Here is a 26,966-nt window from a genome sequence, read left to right as displayed (position 1 = left end):
TACTTAGGATGTAGGTGGGCAGCAGAGCAGGAAGGTTCTACTTGGCTGTTCCTAGGAGATTAGGCAGAAAACCACATGAACAGTTGGAGTGTTTGGCAGAGGGATGATCCAGTGGGTAAGACGTGAGGATCTGGGTTCAATTCCCTCCTCTGCCACGGACTTCCTAGGTGACCTTGACCAAGACACTTAACCTCTCTGAGCCTCAGTTCCCCATCTGTAAAAGGGGGTAAGGGGTAATAACACTGCCCTACTTCACAGAGGCGCATGAGGATAAATACGTTGGAGATGCTCAAATACTATGGTGATGGGGGCTACAGAAGTACCCAAGATAGATGGAGAAGATACATTTTAACCCGTCACATGCTGCACATAAGGAGCACAAGCGGTGCATTCTGAGTGTCCCTGGCACACCTGCCAGCAATGCACATGCATACTCTGTGGTAAGAATAAAACGCTGGCAGAATTAACCTGTTCTGCATAGCTTCCGAATGAGCGACTGGTTGAGATCTGAGCCCTGGTCTACACTACTGTTAGGTCGACCTAAGGCAGCTTACATTGACTGGGACAGAGAACAGGGCTGTCAAGCAGAAGTTGCACAGCCTGGTGGATTAAATCTGGCCCTGAGAGCTGCTGTCAGGCCCAACAACTCTTTCAGCTCCAGTGATTGAAAGATGACTTTTTTGCCTTAACTAACCTTTATCAGTGGTGGCTGTTTACATTTATGTTGTCAGTCAAAAGGACACCAAGCAATCGCTACTGCACAAACAGCCTTGTTCCCTGCTTAGGGAAACAATTGCTGCCCGTCTGAATGCCTTTGGAGGGTTGCCGGGTTCTTGTCAATTAGTATCAGCCGTGTTACTTTGTGTGTTCCAGTGGCTGTCAGAATTACCATCAGACACTACCGTGAAAGAGCTGGGAGCCCCAGCCCTGTGTTTGCTAATGCACCCTATCTTCCTATCTCTTTAGAGACTGAGCACTCTGAAAGAAATAACAGAGACATTGCCAGTATGAACCTTGACAATTCAATGCAAGGACGGTAGATTTTAGGTAGTGTTTTTTGGCTAATTGATGCTCTAACACCTCCATGGTAGTGGTTTATACTTGACATTCCCTCCCCTCTTCCTCCCCCCCTCATCCAGGGTGAATCAACTGATGATGCCACCAGCCACTGTGAAAGTCTGAAACGGTGAGTGACCAAAACCAACACAAAATGTTTCTTAATGACAATGGTGACTTGTGTGTGTGCTGGGCGTTGGAAAAGAAATTCCAGTTCCTGACATGAACTGTTGGCAGAGGGATTGAACTGTGTACTAGGAGGTTTCCCCTATACATCTTCCAGGGATCAAGGGTGAGCAACTTGATAGAGTGCAAAGTGGGTTCTGATAATTAGAGCAAGACAGCCCCAGCTGCAAACTCTCTCCATTTTACTCTATTTGCCCACCCCCAAGGCCTTATGTTACAGCCTCCTAGGAGCAAATTACATGGGATCTACCTCCAGCCTTGCTTACCCATAAGAGCAAAAACCCAGTGCATCAGATCTCTGTGACTCTTGCAATAAAATCACTACTTTAGGCAAAAAAAGTGCAAGGGACTGAGGCATCTGAGAGGCCTGCACAACACTCCGTGTTTTGCATGGCCTGAGATATAGTTTGAGAAGTAGATTTGTTGCCTTGATTAAAATAAATTAACGTGGAGAAGAAAGGGTCTATAAAATTTGTCTGAGTCCTCACCCAGCTTCCCTGCTATTAAACCAGCTCGTGTGCTGAAAAAGAACCACGTTACATCTCCTTCATTTTCTGCTCTGGTGGAGAGTGGGGAGCTCTAGGGCATAACACTTCCCAATTTTGCAGCAGCCCCTGAAAGATACTGCAGTCCCAACCAAATAAGGAGCATCACATGAACACTGACACTAATGTCAAGCCACCAGCTCTTGGCTTGGACTACTCTTAAAATTTATCCTGGTGTAGCTGTGTCAGTCGGGGGTTTGAAGAAAACAACCCGGCCATCAGTATACACTGTCCACACGAGGGGCTATGCCTGCATAGTCTCTGCAGTGTTGATAGACATAGCCCATCACTGGACTGACTGATGTCCAGGAACACCATGACCATTTCTCTAAAAGAATAGGGCCCATGTGCATAATCAACCCCTATTGACTTCAGTGGAAGCCAGCTGCACTCATCCAAGTTCAGTATTTGGCCCCTCCTGAAATTCTTTTGCATATATTAAATCTTCTATGGCACTGCCATGTGACTATCCATAAATGTATGTCAGAACCAAGACCTTTCACTGAAAAATGTTTTCTGACAGTGCAAGACCTTGCTCTTTGCTGGATCATTCTCCTCCTGCCCGGGCAAGTCTTATTACTGGACAACCAGCCCCTGTCCCCCCAGCTCAGGGTGTTTTTAATCACTGGCTGCCAGTCACAGAACTACAGCTTAGAGCAAAGGATAAACTCTTCCTGGGTTTTGACTGGGGCCAAAATTAATTAAGCACATTTAAAAAAAAAGGAGATTTTTCTTTCCCATAAACTAAGTGCACTGGGAGACTCATCATGAAATAGCACAATTAAGAATGGACTTTTTGGGGGACTGATGTAACGCAATCTTGACTGCAGCAGATGTGTTGTTTCTATGGGGGGACGTAGATCACTGTAGAATCTAAGAATTTAATAGGCAAGCTCATACCTTTCATGTGCTGGGCTGGGAGTCGAACACCAACTTCATGCCATTTAATAGCAGCTGTTTTACATGGTTAAAGAATCATTAAAGACTGATTGCAAGACTTACTTATAATGGCATTAACATGTTTCCCATTAGAGCAGTTAGAAATGGAAGGTCATGTAGTGATGTAAGAATAGTATTTCCCTACTCAACAGGGAATTCAGTATCAACACTGCTGGTGCCACTTGCTTAAAATAAAATTTATGTTGCCTTTTACTCCCTTGACCCCTGCAGTGCCAAGAGAGGTAGCTGGGTTCTATTTCATCATCTTTAGTAGCAGAATTGCTGATTTCCTTTTCTTCCTAATTTTAGTGGAATTTTCCCAGTACTCCATGTCACCTAGTAAAACTTAATTTTTAGTCTTTGAGCAATTTAAGACACGGTTAGGGTCCTCTAAAGACAAGCGTGAGGCTTGTGGCTCTAATCTGAACAGCCATGGTAACTGGCAGAACCTCAAGCAATAGTCAAGCATCTTTCTTGGGTGTCCTGTGATACAGATAATGAGCTGGTTTCAGAGGGAATGTCGAATGTGCCAATGGGGTAAATCTGTTGTGCTGCAGCAGGGCTAAGTGCACCTACGCTGCCTCCTCCCTTGTTTTTTCCTACTGTCCATTCTTCATGTACTTATCCATGGTGTGGGTTACACAGCCATAAATTACCACTGAACTTGGCTAAGACAAATCTGGTCTACACTGCCGTATAACTATTTTGGGAAGGGGAGTGATTTTTTTAACCTCTCTAGTTATACCAGTACAAGCCCTAATGTGGATACAGTAAGGTGAGTCCATGGTACCTTATACTGGTACAGCATTTCCCCTTTCTCCTGTGGGAACAAGCTTCTGCAACAGGCTGGTTGTACGGCTTTAACTATACCAGCATAATTAAAGCGGTACAACTCGCACATAGATGAGGCCTCATCTGTTCGGATCGACCTCTCGAGTGAAGACTAGGGCTTGTTTTCCAAGCTCACAGGAAGAACAGAACCAGTGCCTGTCTTCATAGATCCATACGCAGCCCCTGTCACACTAACAAGACTCCCCGCTTTTATTCACAGTTGCCATTATGGATGATGAAGGAAACGCTGCGTGGACTCCAGCTCCCACAACCACCGCTCCAACCTCCTGCTAGGAAACCCCAGCACTGGACACAACCAAAAGTTCCAGCTCCGGGATGCATTTGGAGTCTTATCGAGTGCTAAACCAATCACTTCACTCTAACCAGCTGCAGGGTCAGGGTCCAAGACATGAATGAGGATGGCCTAGATATCAGGGGTCCTAAGCCTAAGGATATTGTAGGGTTTCCCCACATTGCTGAGTGTCAACAGTGAGTGTCCGAAGAGCCCACAACCACGCTACCCCTGTGAGTGACTGTACATTGTGTATACAGTTTTAAGTTTAGGCAGTGAAGAAGTCTGTGTTGCACACAGGGCATCTTCCGTCCTATTAAATGCTACCAGTTCTGTCAGCCAGAGACTATGCTAGATGGGGACCTTTTCTGTACATCACAGCTTTACAAATTGAAGGCTCAAGCCAGATTTCTTTCATTATTATTTAAACAAGTCAGAGGATGCTTTATGTTCATAAAATAGAGATTTGATAGAGTTGTATTTAAACTTTGAGCATCTCGAAAGGCCCATGCACCTGTACTGGATGTGAAAGCTTCCACTGTGTTGCACCATCTATCCCCAAGAGGGCTCCAAGGAACATTCAGAAAGGATGGCACAGATGTTCAAGCAACAGCATCCTGCTTAAGGAAGTACCGGAGGAGCTAGCATGGAGATCTGTCTCTTATTCCTGATCAGCTGGAAGGAGGAGAAATCTCTCCCAGCACAAGGAGTTCTTTGGGATTGTTACAGATGAGCCAGGAAAAGCACGGTCAGTGATATCTGGTGGCTTCCAGTTTTGTTTAACATACTTAGTTTCAGTTCCAGGTAGAAGAAGGTTTACAGAATACCAAAATCCAGAGATTAATTGCTTTATGTGGAGTCTGGTATTGGTGCCCTGATGTGCCACTGATGATCCGTCTTTGTTTACATGCATATAATGTTCATCATTAAGCATGTTGCAAATACGAATCATTTTTTCCAGTATTTTCAGGCACATTTATGATGTCAAAGCTTTGTTTCTATCTAGCAACTGCATTTATAGAAGGATTTTTAGATTCAACGCACACCCCGTTCCCCCTCCCCACCGTCGTCCTGTTCTGGTTTGCTCCCTCCCATGGGAGTGACTATATTACTTAAGTTCACTTTGATCTTTACAGAAATGCAACTGGGATTTTCTTTTTAATACACTGGTCTAAACTGTAAGCCTGTCTTAGCTGATTTTGATGAACAAAGGGGTCTTGTTTCTTGCAGTTGACATTCAAGGATAAAGTGTACATGATGCCAGCATGATTGTAGTACAGCTGTGAGAGCAATGAAGTGCTAACAGCTCCAGAAAAATGTCCGCTTGCCCACTCACCTTATTTTCCTGCTTGGGAGAAAACTCTGTTTAGGCCTCAGACCTTCTCAACCAGTCCAGCAGAACACACTTCCCTTCAGACTGTGGCCAGGGCTGGACTGGAAACAATACTAAATTAACAAAGGCATTACCAGCTCTGGGATGGTTTTAATAATAGCAAACTCATCAGTGTTTTTGAGACCACTGGAGCCATTGATTAATTGGCTAATGTCTTCATCCTTTCAAGCAGCACTGCAGTGACTGCATATCTGCATTAAGTAATCAGAGTCCACCCCAATTTAAAATGCTTCAGGTCTTTTCACTTTCACACTCGACATTGAAGGGAGGCAGCTGTGATCTGCAGTGAAAACACAAGAGAGGGCAGATACTTCCAGTTACCAGCAGCCTGGTCAAACAAGAAATATCTGTTGTTAATCCCCTTGGAATTAAGGAGACCAGCTCTTAACTGTAGTTGGGGCTAGGAGGTGGTTTATCTGGGATAACCTACCAGAGGAATGAGAGCAATATAAGCCTTCACGCTGGTGAACAGTAATGCTAGAGAAACTAGCATTGCCTAGATTACCTTAAATGGAGAGGTTAGTGACCCTACATGTTTGCTAAAACAAATCTCACAAGATGTTGTTTTAATTTCTTCTAAACTGCGGAAATAAGGATTAAAGGGCTGTTATGGAAGTGCCCTATAGAATTCTGCAAAGGGTGGTTTTGTTTTGGTTTTTTTTAAAGTAATTCTTATAGGCTGAGCAAACAATTGGAGACAGAAGCCCCACCCCCAGGAGAACAGTGAACGTGCTTGTGTGTCACTAAAATAATAAGCAAAGCAAGTTCAAAACAATGCTTCATTTCCCATCTCATACTGTTATTAACATTACTTGGAGAAAATGTCAACTCTGCAGTCTGGCAGCCAAAGGCCTGAGTTAGAAGCACATGAATTTTTTGTGCTTCTCATTAAGGTGTTCTCCATTAATTTATGTAAAACATAAACAACAATTAGTCACTTGATCTCAGAGGCTAAGGGAAAATTAGCTGAATTTCCTAAATTATTATTTGAAGTGCTTTGTCTTAAAAGTTACTGCACTTACTCTCAAGAGCATAACTTTGACATTTACTGAGATTTTATTCCCATAAATTTGCAATGGAAAGAGCTGATAAATACCCCTTCATTTGACAGCATTTTCTATTTTACAACAACTTCGTCTCCTTGGTGGAAAGGGCTGACCTCACTTCCTATGAAACAAGGCCCAGTACAGCCACGGATAGGCAAATGGAGAATTAGTTCCAGTCCCCACACACCAATGATCCTTCACTGATTGATTTCTTCTCCATTTGGAGGAGGTAGAGTAGCCAGCCATGAGAACTAAGGGAGGGGAAGGAGCAGGGAATTTGGAACCCCCATCCTGAGGCTGCCACTTCCCCGTGACAGACCATGATCTGCCACCCGAAGAGATGAAGGTATTTTTTTAAGTTGTAGCTACATATTTCTCTTCAGAGATGGAATTTTTCAAGGGTTGTTCTATTAGAGCTTCTATTAAATATTTATTCTCTTAGAAAGAAACCAGATAATTGGGATAAAAGGGGTAAGACAATAACAAAGCTGTAAGTCAAGTCAAGCTTTCCAACCACTCTCAGAAGAGAGGTTTGAAAAACACTACTACGAGGTGGTGGCCGGGTACAACCTACCTTCTGCTGTAACATTCTGGGTGTCTGCTAGTGCCCGCTCCCTCTGTTGACAGGAAGAGTGAGGTTCCAGGCCCAGCTCTGCCACTTGGACTGCAGGCAAGTCACTACCTCTCTGCTTGTTTCTTCAGCTGTAAAATGGAGAGACTTGACCTATGAGGCACTGTCTCAATGAAGTATGCTCTTCCCTACCACCCTCTCGAACATCCAATTCCAGTATTCTGGTGCAGCATGCCAAACGCTAGGGTTACTCTGTAGTACTAGGGCAGGGTCTCTAGTAGTTAGTTTTGACACAGCTATTATGAGTTTTACCCACAGAAGTGCTTCAGGAGAAGTCATCTAGAAACAGAGAATGTGGTGAATGTCGTTTTGCACCACAATCCAGATTGTTTAATGGGATCTTGTCACTTAACAGCTAGAACCATGGGCTTATTATTTAACATACACAGCAAAAGTGTCTTGTGGGTATCTGCACTTGCTGGCGTAATGGGGAGAGGGAGGATATGAAGGTAGAATTAGAGTGAAGCTGGTGGAAGGAGAGACCCTTTCATTTCTGTATTTAGGCCACAAAATGTAGGATTGTAGAGCTATCAACTCCACTTGAAAATACACCTCAGTGTAATTGTTAGAGGGGCCACAATTAAAGATCTACCTTAAGAAACTTCATCTATTAGCACCCATCACAAAAGAGAAGCAAGGCTTGGGTTGATTATTTGTAAGCAAAATGTGGTTCAGTGCATTAGACTTAAGTCTTTAATTTAAATGCGTCCTGGGAGCATCTGTAAGGCTACTGTCCTCTTACCTTCTCTCCCCTCCACACCCCCCCCCCCCCCAAAAACCCCAAACAAACTGCGTTGTTGATAACTAGTGTATAGTCTAGTAAAACCTTAGAGCAGCTAAAACAGTCTGAATGGAAGGGGGGGTTGGCAAACTCTCCCCCTCCTTCCCGTATGCACAGAGCACCTGAGGTGAGGTGGTCAATGCCAGGGGCAAGCATACTCTGTACCTTTTGTCCAGGTTTAGCCCATGCTACCGTTAAGTCCATCCTTCTTCCTCAGTGCTCCTCTGAAATCCCTAATTTCAGCACCTGTGATGCTTTGCTGCAAGACACCTGCTCCCTTAGTGCAATAGTCTGTGGTTACCCTGGTATATTAAGTGTAATGGCACTCTGCATGAATGGGTGGGGTAAAGTTTACAGAGAGCTGAGGAGGCTGCAGGGTGCCTTCAGCAAAACCAGATTGTTACAGCAGATTGCAAGAGCTTCCTTATACTTCACTTCATCTTAAAAGCATTTACCCTCTGCCACAAAGAGCGGCATTTGTGCCACTGCAACCACACCAAATAAGTATTCACATCCTGCAGCCTTTACTCTCGTAGCTGAGGGTTTGGTAAAATCTACAGGACTGCTTACCTGAGTGAAGCTTGAAGTACTGGGCCAGCATCCTCTAATCTCAGTCGAACCTCAGAGTGAGACAAACTAGTGATGGAGACATAAATAAACTCTATGTAGACTGGAACGCTAAGGTTGTCTCACTTTCCCCCACATCCTAGTTATTTGGTTTCTTCTCTGTTTGCTTTATTGTTTTGTAAACCAGCACTTGCAATCACTTTTACTATGTGATGTATGGGAGTATATTGTACATTTTCTTGTTATACAAGGGAGGAGTATAAAATAGTTTTCTGATTTCTTTCAGAAGCAAATGGCTATTTTATTTTTTAAGAGCAACTGATTGTCAGTCTCAGAGTATAAAGAAAAATAAAGCCAAATATATACCTTTATGTAAATTAAGAAATAAAAGTATTTAAAACATACCTCCCAGCTTTCTTGTCTGTGTCGTGGCTCTGGCTTCCAGAGGAGCTGCAGGCTCGCACTGCTGGGGTGCAATTCCCAGAGAGAAGGTTGCTCAGGGCTGCCTTAGATTTAATGTAGAGCTGGACAGTCATGCTCCAACAGCATTTGCAGCAGCTCCTGATGGGAGAAGCATCAACCTTTTCTTAAATGGATCCAAAGGAAACACAGCGGGGAGGAGAGTAAGGGGACTACAGAGCCTCTTCAGGATGCTGGTTTGAGTCTAAACCAGGCTGGCAAACACAGTGTTCAGCTGGTGACCCATGTGAAATCAGTGCTCTCAGGGGAGTGGTGTCCAGAGACCCGGCACTCATCTGTCTCACAGAAGTACAACCTCAGGCAGCCTCCAGCCCCCGGCTCGAAGGAGCCCGGGAGACTGAACTGCCCACAGTGCAGCAAGGGGTAGCACAGCACGGGGGAGCAGAGCTGGGGTAGGTGCAGTAAGAAGAATCCCGCTGGTGGATCTGTTCTGTGGATAAAAGGCTGACATCTCCAGGGCTGCCGAGGCAAAACCTTTCACCCGTTTTAAGGAATGGCTTCAATTCGTCCTGTGGATGAGAATCACAGAGAAGGGGCTAAACTTAGCAAGAACCTAAAGCCGGTGACACGTTCAGCTGAACTGCACAGTGGGCGCAACGCTCCTGGCAGCCCCCAGCCTGAGTGGGAGAAGAGGCCCAGGTGGCGGGAGTCCTCCACCAGCCCAAGAGGAGTGATCTGTTAGTTCCAGTGCTCCTCACACCACACCAGCAGAAGCTGATGTGCTGCCAGCCCTTGTTCCAACCAGGGAATGCACCACAAATCCCAGCGCCCCTTAAATACAGAAATTGCCATCAGCGCTAATTTCCTGTAGGCAAAGAGCATCGGGCATTCAGCTTGATCAGATTGTGCCAATGATTTGATTATGCAGGTTTTTATGCATTCAGATACTCCTGCAGCTGAACTTTGAGCCTCAGCAGCGTTTGCCCAGTTAGCTGGAAGCCAAAGCTCCCAGCGTCTCTCTCCTGGTCACATTTTTTGGGGGGCTGTGGCAGGAGGTACATGGCACTCTCGTTAGCAGGCCCTGCAGCGATGAGACAAAAATTGGATTAGATACTGCACCTCCAACTCCTCTCCTTTACCAGGTTCGTTTAGTCACTCCTTTTCCCGTCTGCTGCTGGCCCTGGAGATCTTTCCAAGGCATTGATTGAGGGCTTTTGCAATAGGACAAGTAGACCACAGCCCAATTTACTGGGTTAGTCCTGGTACAGAGACCCCGGGTCCTGAGACCTGCTGAGCACCTGCAACTCACACCACCTTCAATGGAGGGCAACGCTCCCGCGTTGTGAATGGGATCTGCTTATGAAATGCCAACGCACGCTTTCTCTGGGAGTCCAAGTCTCATTCACAGAGTTCCTGATCGCAGTATGACTGACTGCCATTTACTACATCTGTACAGCAGCTAGCATGACAGAGACCCAATCGCATTGGCCTCTAGGCTCTACTGCAATAGACATATCACTGCAAATGACTCCAGCCTCCTGTGTTCCCTGCCCAAGAGCTTTGTTTAGAACTCAGAATATCACACTTACTGAAAACCACTCACAACATGACAAACAAATGCTTTAAGGGAGGGCGTTAAGCTTCCCTCACCCACCCTCCACAATTACCAGCGGCTGCAAAAAACGTCAGTCTGCACTAGTGGAAATACCAATTACAGTATATAGGGGAAAACCGCTTTCTAACAGGGATTTCTCAAGGGTTATGAAGTCACTCAGTATGAGTTGTAATACCTGAGTCTTTATTTGTTCAGTTAGTGAGGTAGACAGATGCAGAGAGAGAGAGAGAGAGAGAGAACAGTCTCCACACAACAAAGAGCCCAGGACACCACAATGTCTTGCTTTGGATCTTTCATGATCCATTTCAAAGCTCATCCAAAACATTCCCTTCTCCTGCAGCTCAGCACCCATCCTGACACAGCGGGATGAACTACTACTCATTCAATCTGTCCACTTCCTGCAGCAGGCCTCCCCTGGGGATATGGACTCAGACAGACCCTGCATAGCTTCTTAGCTCTTGGGATCACAGCACAAGGCCTCAGACTGCCTATGCCTGCACTAGTGTGCCAATCCCCAGGGTTTCTTAGAGGCACCTAAACTGGCTTTAGCTTTTACTAGATGAGAGTCTTGTCCTCTATCCTTAGGGCTTCTCTGGGTCAAGGGTTAACCCTTTGGAGACTGTAGACATGTCACTATCAACCCTGATTACACAAAGGTCCTGGCCAGCATTCCAAACCTTTGTCCATATTGGGGCTTGGGATAACACCGCTTCAGCGCTAAGTGCTGAAACCCTATGCCTGCTGAGTTTAGGAGCTCCCCAGAGAAGAGCTGATTCCTTAGTACCGCCCCAGAGGCCCCCCCCCAACCTTTGCTTAATCTGGAATTTCATTAAGCAGGGTGCAAACGGCTAGCTGAGACCCTGGAAGCGTCTGCTAGGATTATTCCCAATTTCTCTGGGAAAAACACTCACAGTTTTCCACGCTGCACTCCTCGTGAAATGTTTCTCAACTAGCAGGTCATATTTGTGTCCTCGTCTCTCTGTGCCTCCTCCAGGCTGGTTTCACAGCAGGGTCTGGCCCAGCCCAATCCATACACAGTTGACAACTGTAGCAGCTGAAAAAAAATCAACACTCCTTACTGTTAGTTTCTTGGCAGCCGAGAGCAATCTCGAAAGAGATCCACTGAGAGTCAGAAGTTCCAGTTATCCCTGGAGCGATTTTAGCCTTTGTGCATGTAAAACAGCTGCACTGTTCTTGGCTATGCAGTGCCACTGCCCTCGCCCTGCCCAAAATGCTGTGCAATCCACCTGTGGCTACTCCACTTCAGGTGACGAGCGCAGTCTTGAATGCCGTTGCATCTGTTGCCATGTACTTTTCCTAGGAGACGTAAACACTATTTCTTCATTTAAACAAACCAAGCACAAGCGGCTGCCTAGTTAGTGAATTTGTGCACCCTGTCATTAGGACCGGGAGCATACTGGCCACAGAGGGTTTGTTAACACCCACACCTTGCATTTCCATGTCGTACGCCCCGCCCAGTGAGGAGCCTAACATGTCCTGGATGCAAAGGAAAATGCCACTGAACTCAGAATTTTGGTCCTTGGAGGTAACCATCCCCACTGAAGTGCTGCTAACATTTTACAGGCACTGCCAGCATTGCCCCAACTCCATCACCCCCCCGGTGCTGGCTCCAATCAACTCTTCCAGTCATGGATGGGAACCCCGGAGCACCGCAGCTACCGTGGTGCAGATGCTGCTCCTACAATGCTCCTGTCGCCCACCCTTCCATGACCACCCCGGCCAAGGGTCCCTCGGCGCCCTGGGCCCTGCCCTGGGGCGTTTGACACACGGATTTTTAATTTGCTTCACTTTGCTAATGGGGGCCCTCCTTACCATCCCCAGACTGGTTTCTGGTGCCTCGCTCCCTGCATGGCTGGGAGCACAAACTTCCTCTGGCTCCCACTCACTCTTGTTTTTGTTAAAATTCTCCAGCAGGACTTGAACCTGCAATTCTGAAAGGGAGCTCCCCATGGACTCTCCAGTCCCGAGTGCCCCGGGACTGGGCAAACCTGCCTCCACAGGGTCTTGTGGGGAGGTGGAGGCAGCCCCTGAATGTGCTGGGAGATCGACGCTGGCAACGGACCACCCCTGGCCCAGAAACACCAGGCAGGTCATCACCTAACAACCACTGCAGCCCTTGCTGTAACAGACACAGCACCACAAAACGATTTGCCTAAGGCAGAAGCAGAGCTGGGAAGGGAACCCTGCAGCCCCAGCTTCTGGTGCCCTGCTCCAACCACCAACCCACTCTCTGTAGTCTAAGGCAAATAAGATGGAAGGGCAGCTGTCACTTATCTTTCCTGTGCTGTCTTCAGACCCACAGCCCAGTTATTCTGCACAGATGCTGCTCTACATAATTACTTACTACAGATTTGTTGGTCTCCTTAGTGAGTCCAGATCCCGGGTGACTATACTGCTTGCCGAAGCAGCCTTCAGCACTTACCCAGTTATATTCTCAAGGCTGCTGACCAGTTTCTCTGCCTGGAATTTTTGAGACACCAACAGAAAGAAAAGCCTTAATTGAAATCAACACTTCATCTGTCTCCTGAAAACTGGGCGATGGGCAGGACATGAAACCAAGTGAAATGAAGCCTTTGCAATTGTTAAAAGGCAGAACTAAGTACCGGGGAAACAAGATTGGACTTGGTGGATTAGTAAACACTTTCTGTAAACTGCACATCAAAGCCAGGCTCCACCAGGCAATGTAATAGGCAACAGAGTTGTTATCCTAGCACAATGGCTTGGGTGAACCCACAAGGATTTTCTGCCCCCCATATCTCCAAGAGTAAGGCCATGTCTACACTAGAGAGCTTACAGCGGCACAGCCGTACCAATGAAGCTGCACCGCTGTAAGATCTCACGTAGCCGCTCTATGCCAATGGGTGAGAGCTCTCCCGTCGACACAATTAATCCGCCCCCGACGAGCGGCGGTAGCTATGTCAGTGGGAGGAGGTATTCACACTCTTGAGCGACGTACGTTTTGCCGACATACGTGATAGTGTAGACATGGCCTTACACATACTACTACCAGGTGACAGTTCACACAAGCTCTTCTGCTACAAACCACACTGCCCCACTGCAATCTGTTCCATCCCCCAGACAGAGGTGGATGAACATCCCGGGCACAGGAATTCAGGCTTATACCTCTCCCGTCTTTGGCCTCTTCCTCACTAGGACAAAATGCCAAACTCAGCTCCCAGTTACTCTGGATGTACGCTGGTGTAACTCAACAGCCTCCATGGTATTATGCTACATTTACCACCCACCTGTCAGAGTCAATCGTTTATGTTCTAGGAGAGGCCTCTACAGAGCAGGGCCCCCTTGTGCCGGGTGCTGCACAAACAGCCAACAACAGGCCCTTCCCCTTTGGTATCTAGGTATTAAAGCCACCGCAACTGAGAGCAGAATTTGGTCCTATGTATTTTTGCCCTGTTGCCCCTTGCAAGAGCGATGGGGAGTCTCCTAGAAACACTTCAGTGCTGCCAGGAGCTTTTTGCTCCCCTGCAGTCCTGCTGAGATCTGATCTCCACTCCAGCCAGCCACTGGAGAGCATTGCAGGCCCTTGTTCAAAACATACCAAGCTCTTGCTTCACCCACTCTGTACCCGGGGGGGGGGAGAGGAGGGGAAGACACACACACGGGGTCCAGTCCTGAAAGGGGCCCGAGTACTGGCCCACTGAAATCAATGGGAGTCGCTGTGCGCAGCACCTCTCAGGATCGGGCCCACGAGGAGGCTCCCGCTGGGGCAGAAGGCTCCACACCCGCATACAAGGGGGCCTGTGTGCAACACGTGCCTGGCTCTGTTCCGGGCTCGTCTCTGCCAGCAGACCAGGCTACGGGAAGGCCAAGCACAAGGACACTGAGTCTCATTTTAACTGCAATCGGGCCCCTCAACTGCTGCTTAAAATACTGCCCAGGGGCAGCCTCTGGAGCAGGGGGTGGGGGAAGTGAGACGGCTCAGCCAGACCCCATCCCCACGCACACCTCTGCTGCCAGGGGGCTGCCCAGCCCGTGTGCTGCTTCATTCCCCAGCTCTGCAGGGGCAGTGACAGCAAATCCCGATCCCCAGCAGCGGCGGCAGCTTTCCAAAGGAGAGAATCAATCAGCAGCGGATACACACACACAGCTTCAGACCCCTCTCAGTCCCATCGGCAGAGCATTAAGCAGGCCAGGCCCGAACTCCACACACTCCATTTGCATAATTTATCACCCGTCATCTCTTAGGAGGAGTCTTGAAAGGCATTTGAAGAGTGGGGCCCTTTATTAGGGCAGAGGCTCTGAAAGGTGCTGGCCCCGCTAATTCCAGGTGGCAGAGGGTGCCCTGCGTGTCATCACCTTGCTCTGAAGTTCACAGGGAGGTTTTTTGGCCGTATCAAGGGTAATAGCTGACCGGGGGATGCTGGGAATGAGATAGGGTTTGCAGATGTTCCGCAGGCTAAACCAGAGGCTATTTCAGTCCCTCCAGGAACAGCCATGGATTGGTCACCAGGGACCCTTCAAACCCTAAAAGCAAGTGGTCTTGGACGTAAAGCCTGAGTCGCTCAGTCAGGCCCTGAACAGTCAGAATTCCCTCGGGTGGGGTGAGCAACAGAGCGGGCACAGCAAGGACAGCGGCTGTGCCAGTGCAACCCACAGGGGAGCGTGTTAAGGTCCCCGCTGTGCCAATCCACAGAGAGCAGGAACCGTCCCAGCTCCTGAGTCACAGCTCTTTAGCTCTAGCCATAGCCGCTCCTGCTTTCGGTTTGATCCCCGGTGTGTCGGCCACAAGGGCAGCCAGCACACAAGCATTACCCATGCAACATGGTACGGCCACGGCTTTGGAGCGAGGCCCTAGACGGGTCATTGGCAGGGACTGATCCCCGCGCCCTGGATCTAAAAGCACGAGCCTCTCGGCTACTTGAGCAGCAGCCTCTTCAACCTCTCTGCACAGTCCAGAGATGGAAAAAGGGGCACAGTGTGTTCACTAGCATGGGATACAGAAGTTTCCCTTCATCCCACTGCACTAACAGGCTGAGCCCAGGCTGCGGGAGCTCGACCTCCTGCGCCAGCCATGGTGTCATCAAACCTCCCAGAAGAGCAGATACGTCAGCGTCAATCTCCAGCCTCGTTGCTGAAACTGGTGATCAGTGCCAACGGTGGCAGGGTCCGTGTGACTCAAGTCATTGGTGACTACAGCTCTGCACCACCTGAAGGCAGCTGCTGTCCTCCTGGAGCTGGGCAGACCGGCTGTTCCCTCCTCGGTGCACTGGGGGGAGAAAAATCACTCACAAAGTCTCACTACAGAACAATGGGGCAGCAAATTGGCATGCAAAGGGGATGTGGGTTTAGCATTCACTGAAACCTGCACCTCCCTACCCCACACTTTAAAATCCAAACCAGCCCCGGACAGGGCACTGGGGGCACAACATCAGAGGAGGATCCCCACCCCAAGGGAGGAAGGGATATTGCAGGAGAGCTTTCTGCAACGGATTCGCCAGGTATGAATCACAGGGATCTCCCGCCTCTGCTGCTGAGGCTGGTGCCGAATGCTTCCTTGGAAAGCGACCAGCATGAGGGCAGGGGGCCCTGCAGTGCCGTTCTGGGATACGCAGGAGGATGGGAGATGCCATAGGGTAGCTCAAGCCGTGCATTGCTCAGGTACAATGGGGCAGCAAGTGGGGAAGCAGATGAGCCAGGCTGACAGAGGCCACAAATAGGCAAGCTCACCCCACCTCCTGGGGAAAGTGAGAGTTTCAGGTGGGACTTCTCCCTGCATCAGCATTTGCTGCCTGGAACAGGGCCCCCAGCTGCTGTGGAGGAAGCCCTCTTGCAGGGTGGAAACCTGGAGGGGTGAGATCTACCTGGATTAGCAAGAAGCAGCCCTTTAGGTGGGGGAAATAAAGCAGGGGAAGGAGGCTGGAGGAACAGCTAAAAACCCAGACCTTTCCCACCAGCCCATACACCTCTAAATCCGGGGGATACTCCCGAGACCCTGTCCCTGCTGGGGATAACGCTCCCCTGCCAGCAGCCTCGGCTGTGCTCCAGGCAGGGAGGGAGAGCTGGGAAAGAAGCCGGGAGGGTGAACCGCAGCTGAAGCCAGTTCTAAGACCCAGTGAGTGTTTCTACAGGTAAATTTTAAAAGAAGCGATCGATTCTTGACATTCTAGTCTCCATTTACTAACTACAGGCACTTATCAAGGGTGACTATATGGGGGATTGGAAAGGATACCTGTAATCTGGGGCAGATCCGTCAAGAACGCCGACCCCACCAGCTGTAAAGCAGTTCAGAAGCAGCAATGCTGGAACCCACATCCCAGCCCTAGGGAACCAGGGCCCCTGGCCCGACATGAACCCTCCCAGTAAATGCTGCTTCAACAGAGACCATCCTACTGTGAAGGGGGAGACAGGAGGGCATCACTCTGGCGTGGCCGATAGAGGGCCTGCTGCATTCACAGCACAAGAGGGCACCCGAGTGGCTCCAATGGGAAGCACTCAGCACTGGCGTAAGTGGGTATAATGCCAAGGTGTCACTTACACCTGCTGGAAATTTGGCCCACAGCCCAGCTCCAGCTTCCCAGGCTGGCAAGGACCAGAGCCACTGCCGAGGCTGCACCTTCGGCTTGTGAATGGGCCCCAGTCCAGCCCGGGAGAGCTAAAAGGAACCAAGCCCTGCAGTTCTCGGCTGGAGCAGTGGAAGACGGATGTTGGGGGGAGGCGTGGGGGAGGAGACCTCTCCAGCCATAGCGACTTACATGAATGTCCATCCGGGACTGTACCAGAGACCATTTCTGACCTGCAGAATGTCAGCATTGATTGACTGGCCAACTACCTGCCTAATCTCCAAAGAAACAAACAGATCTTACCACGGGCAAAGCAGAGACATGAGCGAGACAAGAGCTCCCGCTATCCCAGACAATCACCCTGACAGGAAGGAGGATGGTACCTGGGGGCACACTGCTACTGCATCACGGTTACAGAGCAGAGAGCGTGAGGACACATGCAGAGGGGTTGGAGGCAGGGATATGTCTATCTGATCCCAGGCTTCAGGCTCAGCAGACAGCGACACCCTGCACTCAGAAGATTCCCCCGGTCATGAATCAGACAGGCAGGTCGTAGGGGTCAGCACCACAGATGGTTTATTAAAACTACGGGATAGTGCAAAAATATATATAAGCTATTAAAACATCCCAACCAGGTCTGATTAAGTCCACACAGTTCATGCCTTTTGAGCTGGTGTTTTGTTTGCTTTCTTCTTCTTCTTCTTGGCTTTACCCTGCTTCCCCTGAGTTTCTTGGCCATGGCTCCCCTTGGCCTTCTTTGGCGAAGGGCCCTCTGCACCGCCCTTTCCCGCTCCTCCTTTCCTCTTTTTGTTCTTCTTCCGTCCTGCGGCCTCCCCTCCCTCTGGGCCAGCCTCTCTGCCGCTCTCTGCCCCGTTCTCTGGGCCAGCCTCTCTGCCACTCTCCGCTCCGTTCTCCTGGAGAGCCTTTTTGCGGTTCTTGCGTTTCTTGGTAGCTGGCAAGAAGCCTTTCTTCTTCCGCTTGAGAGACTTTGCTCCAGGGGCGTGCTCAGGCCGGGCCACTGCCTTCTCCTTTTTGGGGCGCCTGTAAACCAAGAGCACCACAGATCATGGCACGTTCCAGCTAGGAAGGTGACATGCACCGCAGCCTGCCCCCTATGGATGGCAGTACGGGCCAGTAACAGCAAGCGGAAGCATGAGCGCGTCACGGGAAGCATAACATAGCAAGCAAATAGAGCAGGTTAGCTACATTCAGCGCCAGAGTCGATTACATTATCTGATCACACGACAACCCCAGCTGGGCTGGAATCCAAGCAGATAAACAAGAGCTTCAGAGGAAGGCAACCCCAACTCCAGTAATGAACAATGCTGTATACATTTTGTGTGTGTGTGTCTGTCTCTCTGAGTACACAAGTTTGGGGGAGTGGGGGGACAGGAGGGGGAGCAAGAGACTTGATTGGGGCAGCCAGCTCAAAGATGGAAAGGAGGATCTCAGGGGTTCCTACTTAACTTTTGGGCTCATTCCAGCCCCTAACCCAGGCCTATGCAAGTTCCCACAGGGGTGGAGGGCCCACAATATTTCCATTGCAGGGAGGCTAGCCCCCTCCGCCCCAGCATGAATTCATTCGTTATGCAGCAGCAATTGCCCGTGTTTACAAGACACTATGTGAAACCACACTCCTATTTAATTCTATCTAGTGCCCTTTGTCCTCGTATGGCATGACAGAAGAGGGAGGTCCAGGCCATTTTCAGCATGCCATCAATCCCAACCGACACTTCGAATGAGTCACCTCTAACCCTGCTAAATTACACCAGCCTATGACAAACCCGGCCACCTCCCTGGATCTCCTCTGGAGGCAGCGTGAGTCAATTAATCCAGTTAATCCAGATCCATTTGCCTGCTGGACCACTTAGGTTACAGCACTGCTAACAGCTACCGTGTATCTCAGAACGCACAGAGCAGGGATTCGGGAAAGGATCCAGTCTTGAATTTCCCTGGCTTCTCTCCTTGTTTTTTAATCCAGAAAACCCTTTTCAAGTCAGTGTGTCTTCACCGCAGAGGTCTCGGGTTCTCAGGGCTGCTCATCAGTGACTCCACCCGGGAAAGATGGGGCCAAACCGCACCATTCAGTGCGCTGCGACCCCTCCAGCCCCCTGGTGCCAGCCCAAGGAACTGACGCAATCCAAGAACGATGCAGGGAATAAGATTTGGAATCCCTAAAGCCTCCCTCGGACACTGCCAGGCTGGTCGTTTGGGTAGCAACATTCGCTTTTATTATCTGCCATTATAACATGAGCCTTCAGCATCACTTAGACAGAATGCCCTTGAGTTAGGCTGAAAAATGAGAACGTGTCACGAAGGGGGAGAAAGTACCACAAACCCCCCGTTCGTTAACTTAATTGGATTCCACTTTGCGCCTTAGTTGATACATAAGCCACCAACACTCCACTCTGTCTCTGCTTACGGCAGCTGGGCCCTGTAAACTCAGGCAGGAGATCACAGGGACAGAGAATGCCTAGCAATGGTTTCAGCTGTGGATAAAGAGTGCCAGTACTATTCCTTCATTGGTATGTTCTACCAGAGCTTACACTACTGCATTAGCAGGATAAAAGATGTTTTTAGGGATTTATCCTAATTACTTCAATGGGCTTTGGGTCAAGCCCTAAAAACCCAAACTGCATGCCTATGCATCCTGTGAAATGAGTCACACACACTCCACAAGTCCCTCCCCTACAGATCCTGGACCACGTCTTCTAATGTGTGCATAATAATTAAACTGACGCCACCACCAGGAAGTGGCAAAGCTGTAAAGTTTGATTTTAGCCCACAAACAAGACAGATTTCCAGAGACAGAGCATTTCTTTCTGCCCTTGGGCAGAAGTTAAATACAGTCCAACAACTAACCCGCTCGGTGGACAGATAAAAGACACATTCAGCCCCTGTGCCTGACTCCCACCCTGTTATTCCGAGATGGTTTTAAAGCCTTGCTGAGAGATGCGGAAACTAATGTGTTCCCTACTCACAGAGACTCACAGGGTAACAGAGCTCAAGGAAGGGGTGGGAGCCTAAAACAGTCACCTAAACCGGCTGGCCTCGCCCTCCGGATCTCTTGCAATGGTCACAAGTGACCAGTGATCTTGAGAATCTAACTTGAGGCACCTCAGAAGGACCTGGGCACCCTACCCACTGAAGCGTTTTAATTTGGGCATCCAGAAAGCGGGGCACCCAAAATCACAAGTCATTTCTGAAACGGCTGACCTGCTTGCTACTCAGACCCATTGGTTGAGTATTTCTGCTCTCCTCATCCAGGACTGCCTCCACAGTAGCTAGTCATACTCACACGGTGAGGGGCAGAATGGCAAACCACGCTCCAGAAATTCCTTCACTGCCCCTGTCTGCCCTGGGCTGCAACTCCGTTCCAGCTGAAGGCTGGTCCGCACTGCAAAGTGAAGTGTCCGGAGACAGCAGAGCAGCTAACTGAAGGTGATCCAAGATCAGGGAGAGCTTGCTTTCCTTCCCCCAGGGCTGACGAGACACATGTACATACCACACTTGGCCTAATGAGGTCCCAACTCCACCAGCCCCCTGAGCTCAGCTCAGGTTGACATTCAGTCTCCTATATGGCAAAGGCACTGATCTGTTTCTTCCTATTTCCCCAATCTGAGAAGCCAGAGCAGCACAGAAAGCCCAATGCACAAACTGGCGTAGAGGCCCCGGAGCTGAGGGTACATACGCAAATCCCAGCAGCTTCATGACGTTCCAGTAGAGACTGTCGAGGCGCACGGATTTCCCAAACCCCTCCTGCTGGCTCAGAGCTTGTAACGCCTGACTCAGCTCCGCCAACTCCACATTCAGCTTCTGCAAGGAGAATTGTAGTAAATGAAGACAGACAGACAGTGAACTGCATTCAATCCTCATTCACAGTGGCACTGCACCCAGCTATTCCTTAAACCAAAAGCTACAACAGGCAAATCCCAACCCTTAGCCAGTTCCCAGCAGCCACTAGGCTTTTCCCTTCCTTAGGGACTGTCTATCTTGGGGGACAATGCCCTAGTACATACCTCTAGTGCAAAGACGTTGCATCTGTGTCAAAACTGACTTGCACCTGCGTGGCTTATCCTGGTTTCAAACCCATCTGCCATCTTGCGGACACCCACCCTCCCATTCCTAGGCCCATAATGCCCCTGTAGCAACACAGTATTGCTCCCATGAGAAAGGGATGTTAGGAAAGCATTTTTGTAAGAGGCCTTTAATGCAGTTTTATCCTTTTATGGAATCAAAGCTAATCATGCTCTCTGCTCTGTCTCTTTATATAATAATATAACTTCCACCCAGATATCTCAAAGCACATTACAAAGTAGGGCAGTATCCTTATTCCCATTTTACAGATTGGGAAACTGAGGCTCGGGAAAAAGGGAAGTGACTTGTCCAAGCAGGGCCAGTTCAAGAGGCCCTATATAAGAGCTAGATATTATTATAATTATTGTGGACGTTAAGGGTTTTTCTGTCATCAGACTTAGCTACTAACTCATTTTCTAAAAGCTGTACAGAGATATAGACATGGGACTTGCACTGGCTTCAGTGGGAGCCATCTGGTTAAAAGCCCAGTGCAACTTTTGGAAACAGACCTTCATGCAGGATGCAAACAGGACAGCTGCTGACTGAAGCAGCAGGCCTGTCAACAGCATGTATGATGGACTGAACCTGGAAGGGATCACAAATTCGGCCAAAGTCTGGGCTCACCTGCTGGTTCACAGTTTTGATGAGGAAGTTCAACAGCTCCAAACACTTAATGACTTTCTCCTGGTCAACTTTCACCTTGAACTCGGTCACCACCTTCAAACTCTGCAAAAGGAAGGAAGGAACATCAAACTAAAACGAAGATGAATCAAACTAAAAAAAAAAGAGCTTCCCTCAAGAAAAAGCAGACAACAAGCGATTCGCAGGTTTAAAACATCAGTAAAACACTCAGAAAGGCAAGAGGCATCAGACTGCAGGAGAGCCTAAGATGATAAGTGCCAGGAACTGCTATCACTTGGGTTAATAAATGTGACCAAACAAAGCAAGGCACGATCCTGCATTGCTGGGAGACTGCAGCAATTAGAGACCTACTACTGTACGCGGGATAAAAGAGGAAAGTTAATATCTCACCCGCTAAAAGGAGAACTCCATTGCTGGAAAACAGCTTCTACTGAGAGACCACCATCCAGTTCAACGGCAGCAGGACCGGGGATTTACACACAACTTGCTAATGCAAAACTCTATTACCACGTATGTCTAGGAAGTGCCAATCACGAGTCCCAAGAGGGATCTTGTCAATCAAGTGTACGTTCACCAAAAAGGAGAGGGAAAAAATAATCTCTCTCTGTATTTCCTTTATGCACTGAAGGCTTTGAGACACCAGCATGCTTCGGCTTAAAGCAGAGCCACGCAAGCGGTAGCGGAGATGGGTTAAAAGGAGGCCAGATTTATTTATGAGGGGAAGAAGGGAAAACAAAGCATGAAGGGCAGCAGCAGCAGCCACCCTGCACAGAGATGCTGGGTCTTTTGTTGACAGGTGTTAGAATCCTGAATGCAGGGCCCAAGTAAAAATCTGTCTATAGTGGAGTCAACAATAAGGCTACGATTTTTTCACGGTGGTCGCGGAAGTCACAGAATCCGTGACTTCCAGTGACCTCTGTGACTTCAGCCCTGGCGGCCGGGAGCTGCGGGGTCCCCTTGCTGCTTGGTGGGGACACCCCACAGCTCTCGGTTGCCGCGGACACCCCAGAGTTCCTGGCCGCCCCAGAGCTCTGAGCCAGTGCAGGCCGTGGGGGACCCTGGAGCTGCAAGCCCCCACAGGTGGTGGGGGCCCCTAGTGCTGGGAGTGGGCCCCCACAGCTGAACTCCCCATTTTGTCATGCATCTTTTTAGTAAGAGTCACAGGCAGGTCACAGGTTTCTGTGAATTTTTCTTTTTATTGTCCATGACTTTTACCAAAAATATCCTTGACAAAATCTTAGCCTTAGTCCTCAGTGTTGCTACCTCACTGCACTATGCACACCCTGCTCTGGGCACACCCTAGGTTCCATGGTGGTGGGTTGTGACTTCTCAACTCCAGCAGAATAGTTATTGATTTAGGTTTTTTTTTTTTAAAAGAAAACAAAAAACAGTCCAACAAAAGTTTTCACTCCCATCTTCATCTCCTCAGTACCTCAGGCAATTACAGTTAATGCAGTGAAAAGGGAACAAACCAAACATCAACTCCCCTGATAACCATGCTGCAAAAATAAGAAATAAATTCCCCTCAAAAGCCATGCAACATTCTCTGAAGGTCAACAAATCTGGACTGCTGTGGAGAGATCCACATGACCATCTGGCTAGAGGGAAGTAGAGGCAGAGACAAGATGGAACAGTCAGGCTGGTGGAGAAAGTTTAGGCTCAGATTTACCTCCTGGTATTATTATTATTATTATTCAAGTTACCAATAAAGCACAGTGGATAAGAATACTATGATTTAAATCAATCATATTTTTACATTAAAAAAACCCTATTTAACATTACATTTTAAATTATGACAACCTATGTTAATGTCTAAACTTAGATTATAATCTATTAAAATAATTTACTTTAAATATAAAAACAATACTAAATGGTACAGGTTGGCTGTCAAGTTTCAAAGAAAGTCAAACCACTAAACTAGAGGCAATCACTGGCTAAGCACCTGGAACCAGAGTGTGTTGAAGTGCTAAACCACAGCTGCAGAGAGAGAATATTTTCTTCATTTCAGTTCATCCAACTAGTTCAATTCAACAACTAGTTCATTCAAAGTTAAGAAACCAACTGGGAGTTCAAAAAGCAGGAACACTTATTTTTATTCATAAATTAGAAGAGGAAAATGAGGCCTAAAAGAATGAGATTTACTAGTTCTGAAATCCTGAAGGACAGGGTGACCCAAAACAATCAGCTCAATTGACTAACTACAGATATTTCCTTTGTTTAATAAATCAGTTTTAAATGCAAAACATATTTTGATAAACTTTTATAAACTTCTATTCCTTATGTATCCAGTACATTCAAAGGCGCTTGTTGATGCTGACGGGGAGCTCAGCGGTACAGGTGAAAAAATAATTATCATCGATTAAATAAGAAATGCATCATTTACCCCAACATACACATTTTGAAAATTAAGAATCTGAATAAATATAAGTTAAGCTATTTAATCGCTTAAATGAATGTGTATAGACATAGTGTATCCTCCTGATTAGCAAAAAAGAAGCACCAAATTTAGTGTAGAGGCTATATTTAGCTGCAAATCAGCATGTATTAATGGTTACTAACCAGTGACAATCAAACTTCCTTTAGGAAAATAACTAAAAAGTACAAGATTAAAATCGATGATTTAAATCAAGGTTTCCTGCTTGCTGATTTAAAATCAATTATTTAAATCACTTTGATTTAAATCAATCCATGCTGCAATGAAGCCAAATGACACCAAGGGGGTGAGAATGACTGTACACTGTGTATGTAGGGAAAGGGGAGAGAGTTTATCTGGAACAAATCAGGAAAGCCACAAGTTCACATGGGGGACAAGTGCGAAAAGGCACCGACCGCTGCAGAAAGTGTCTCAATGTGACTGTGTGCCAAGTGACATCATATGTGGAGTCCTGGAACACACACACTAGGTTATGAATTCACAACTACAGACCTGTTGAGTCTCTTCAGAAACTCCTCCTTTTCTTCTGCAATTCAAGATCCTGTCTACACTGAGCTGTCAAGGCTCCTGTATCAGCCAGTTCAATTTCAAATAGCAAACAGATAATATAAAGATTGCAGTTTGGTCTCAGACAATTCACGAATAGTTTAGGAAAAGGACTACATTTGCTGAATAAACTTCCCTTGAGAATTGTTCGCCCTCCTCTAGCAGAACTTTACTCACTTCAAACATAAAATAGAATTAAGAAGGTAAAGAAATCTGGACATTAGTAAATGTTAAAGAGGGAGGATGCGCCAGTGGTCAGGAGACCAGTTCCCGGCTCTGCCACAGACTTCCTGTGTAGCCTTGTGCAAGTCACTCAGCCTCTCTATGCCTCAGTTCCCCACCTGTAAAATGGGGCTAATGGTACTGCCCTGCCTCCCGGGGTGTTTTGAGGATAAATACGTTAAAGAGTGTGAAGCATGCAGATTCTGTGGTGATAAGTACCTGAAACAGACATCAGAGCACCCACCCAGACGCTTATCCCCACTGTATCACATAGAACATAGGTCTCATTCTGACTCAACGGCCACACCAAGGCAACTCCAACAGCTTCAGAGAAGTTACTCCTGGTTTACACCAGAGTAAATGAAATCAGAATCAAACCCCTTATGTACAGCAGATTCTGAGGAGTATAAAGAATTCTATTGCACCAGGGAAGCGCCTTCTTTGACTTCTTTGTCTTCTTGCAAGACAATCTGATGCATGCCTTTACAGGAAAATAAAGCAGAAACATATCATTATATAACTATCGGAGTAGCAGGTAGCTCATTATCTTTAAGGGATTCCGCACCCCTGAATTAAATTTCTTACAAGAATACAATCATTTCATGATCAGGTCCACCAAATGCTCCACATCTACCAATCAGAGCCAGCAACTGAATACCACCATGTTCTGCAGGCTAGAATTCACACCGTCACTCCATTTGACTTTCAATAAGTTGCTGATTATTCCCTCTGGGTGGGTAGAAACTATGCTTCCCTTCCCTATGCCAGAGCTATCAATAACCTCCAAGGTTACACACGAGTCAATGGCTCTGAAGTCTCTCAGGTAAAAGGAAAAACAAAACAAATATTAGCTGTGTAATTAAAAATACTCACATGCATGAAATTATTCCAGAGACGATGCACAGTCCGTTTATTCCACTTACCCCTCCCCCCACAAAAAATCAGCAAGTCAATTATTTGTTTAAACCACCAAAGCAGAGATAGATTTGTATTAAAACGATCCTTGCTAATAGTAAAATAGGGTGCTACCAGACTAGCATTATTCTTTGTATTCCGGTAGCTGAGATCAGTCGAGAGTGGGGGGGGGCCCTTATGCTAGGTGCTGTGCAAATACCTAGTGAGAGACACTTCTGCCCTGAAGAGCTTATAATCTACACAGAAAAAACAAAGGGTGGGAGGGGGAAACTGAAGAGAAATAAAACTATTTGACATTTTGAAAATTAACAACACTTCTGATCATTAAAACAAAGACTTCAAAATCCCCATTGACTTTCCACCGTGTCTGCTGTTTGTGTCATTGTCTGAGCTTAGAGAAATGGTAGACAGAGACTCAATATTTTCTGTTCAGTTTGACTTCTTGATTCCCAGGCACTAGCACCATGCCGCTGGGTTTGAAGCCTGATTCGGAGCCCTCTGAAATCAAAAGGGAAGACTCCCACCGATTTCAGTGGGAGCAAGATCAGTCCTGAACTACCTATTGCCTAATTTTCAGAAGTACTGAACATTTGCAGCTCTCACTGAAATTAAAATGGCATTGGTTTGTCACCTTTGAAATCAGGTCTTTGGTGCAAATTCCTTTAATCTCGATGGATTTCAATATAACCAAACTGATGCAGTTACACTGGTGCAGTAAAACATGGGCTTTCGTCCCATTGACTTAAGTGCTTTCCTAAGTTACTTCAGCAAAAACCCTGCTTTGTACCAGTCTGCACTGATGTAGGTGGTTTGCATGTGAGAGGGTATTTAGATTTAGTTATGCCAGGCAAAATCTCGAGAAGACTCCAGCATACTGTTGACGCTATGTAAACACCCACCCAACCAAAACGGTCACCTGCAAGTGGCTATTGGCGAGAAGCTCAATCAGACAAATGATTGGCAATCACCCAGCACAGAAGAAGCCAATATTCATTCTTGCCCCTTGTGCAAGCTTCAATGGTGCAGAAGCTGGAGAGAATGATTCTAATGAAATCGGATCCAGACACGGTTTATCCTATTGGGTTTCTCTTCCAGCTCATGCTCATTTTTTGACAGGGGCAATGAAGATATTTTCCTCCAAGTGTGAAAGCACATTAGTTTATTCGAATCCTTGTGCACGTTATAGCTGAGATGATTAAAGCTGCCTCAGAAGCCTTGGGCACCCAATTCCCATTCTATTTTACGTAGCTTCTTACACTGCATTCATCACCATAGTATCTGTGCGCCTT

At 47.5% G+C, this 26,966-nt stretch overlaps 2 protein-coding genes and 1 long non-coding RNA gene across 4 annotated transcripts in view; 1 reads left to right on the top strand and 2 right to left on the bottom strand.

Moving 5' to 3' along the window:
* The window catches only part of SPNS2 (SPNS lysolipid transporter 2, sphingosine-1-phosphate), a 172,548-nt gene extending 163,930 nt beyond the window's left edge, over positions 1-8,618 (top strand). For both annotated transcript variants that reach the window (XR_012642213.1, XM_074974558.1), the window contains 2 exons: positions 1,140-1,186; positions 3,778-8,618. Coding sequence is in view for 1 of the 2 variants with exons in the window: in XM_074974558.1 (XP_074830659.1) it covers positions 1,140-1,182 (43 nt within the window). In the remaining variant the exon portion in view is untranslated. The remainder of the gene's footprint in view (positions 1-1,139; positions 1,187-3,777) is intronic.
* Positions 5,181-11,608, bottom strand: LOC142000348 (uncharacterized). The gene is made up of 4 exons (XR_012642214.1): positions 11,214-11,608; positions 8,673-9,256; positions 6,863-6,990; positions 5,181-5,522 (listed from the first exon to the last, which is right to left on the bottom strand). It is a non-coding gene; the product is annotated as an uncharacterized LOC142000348 (long non-coding RNA).
* Positions 11,609-17,475: 5,867 nt separating this feature from the next.
* The window catches only part of MYBBP1A (MYB binding protein 1a), an 81,014-nt gene continuing 71,523 nt past the window's right edge, over positions 17,476-26,966 (bottom strand). Inside the window, exons 25-27 of the mRNA XM_074974556.1 lie at positions 21,543-21,644; positions 20,533-20,657; positions 17,476-17,882 (exon numbers count right to left, since the gene is read on the bottom strand). Of these exons, the coding sequence (XP_074830657.1) occupies positions 17,498-17,882; positions 20,533-20,657; positions 21,543-21,644 (612 nt within the window). The 3' untranslated portion in view covers positions 17,476-17,497. The remainder of the gene's footprint in view (positions 17,883-20,532; positions 20,658-21,542; positions 21,645-26,966) is intronic.

Source organism: Natator depressus, chromosome 17, assembly GCF_965152275.1.
Source record: "Natator depressus isolate rNatDep1 chromosome 17, rNatDep2.hap1, whole genome shotgun sequence".
Classification (NCBI taxonomy): domain Eukaryota; kingdom Metazoa; phylum Chordata; order Testudines; family Cheloniidae; genus Natator; species Natator depressus.
This window is presented reverse-complemented; position numbering and strand designations above follow the sequence as displayed.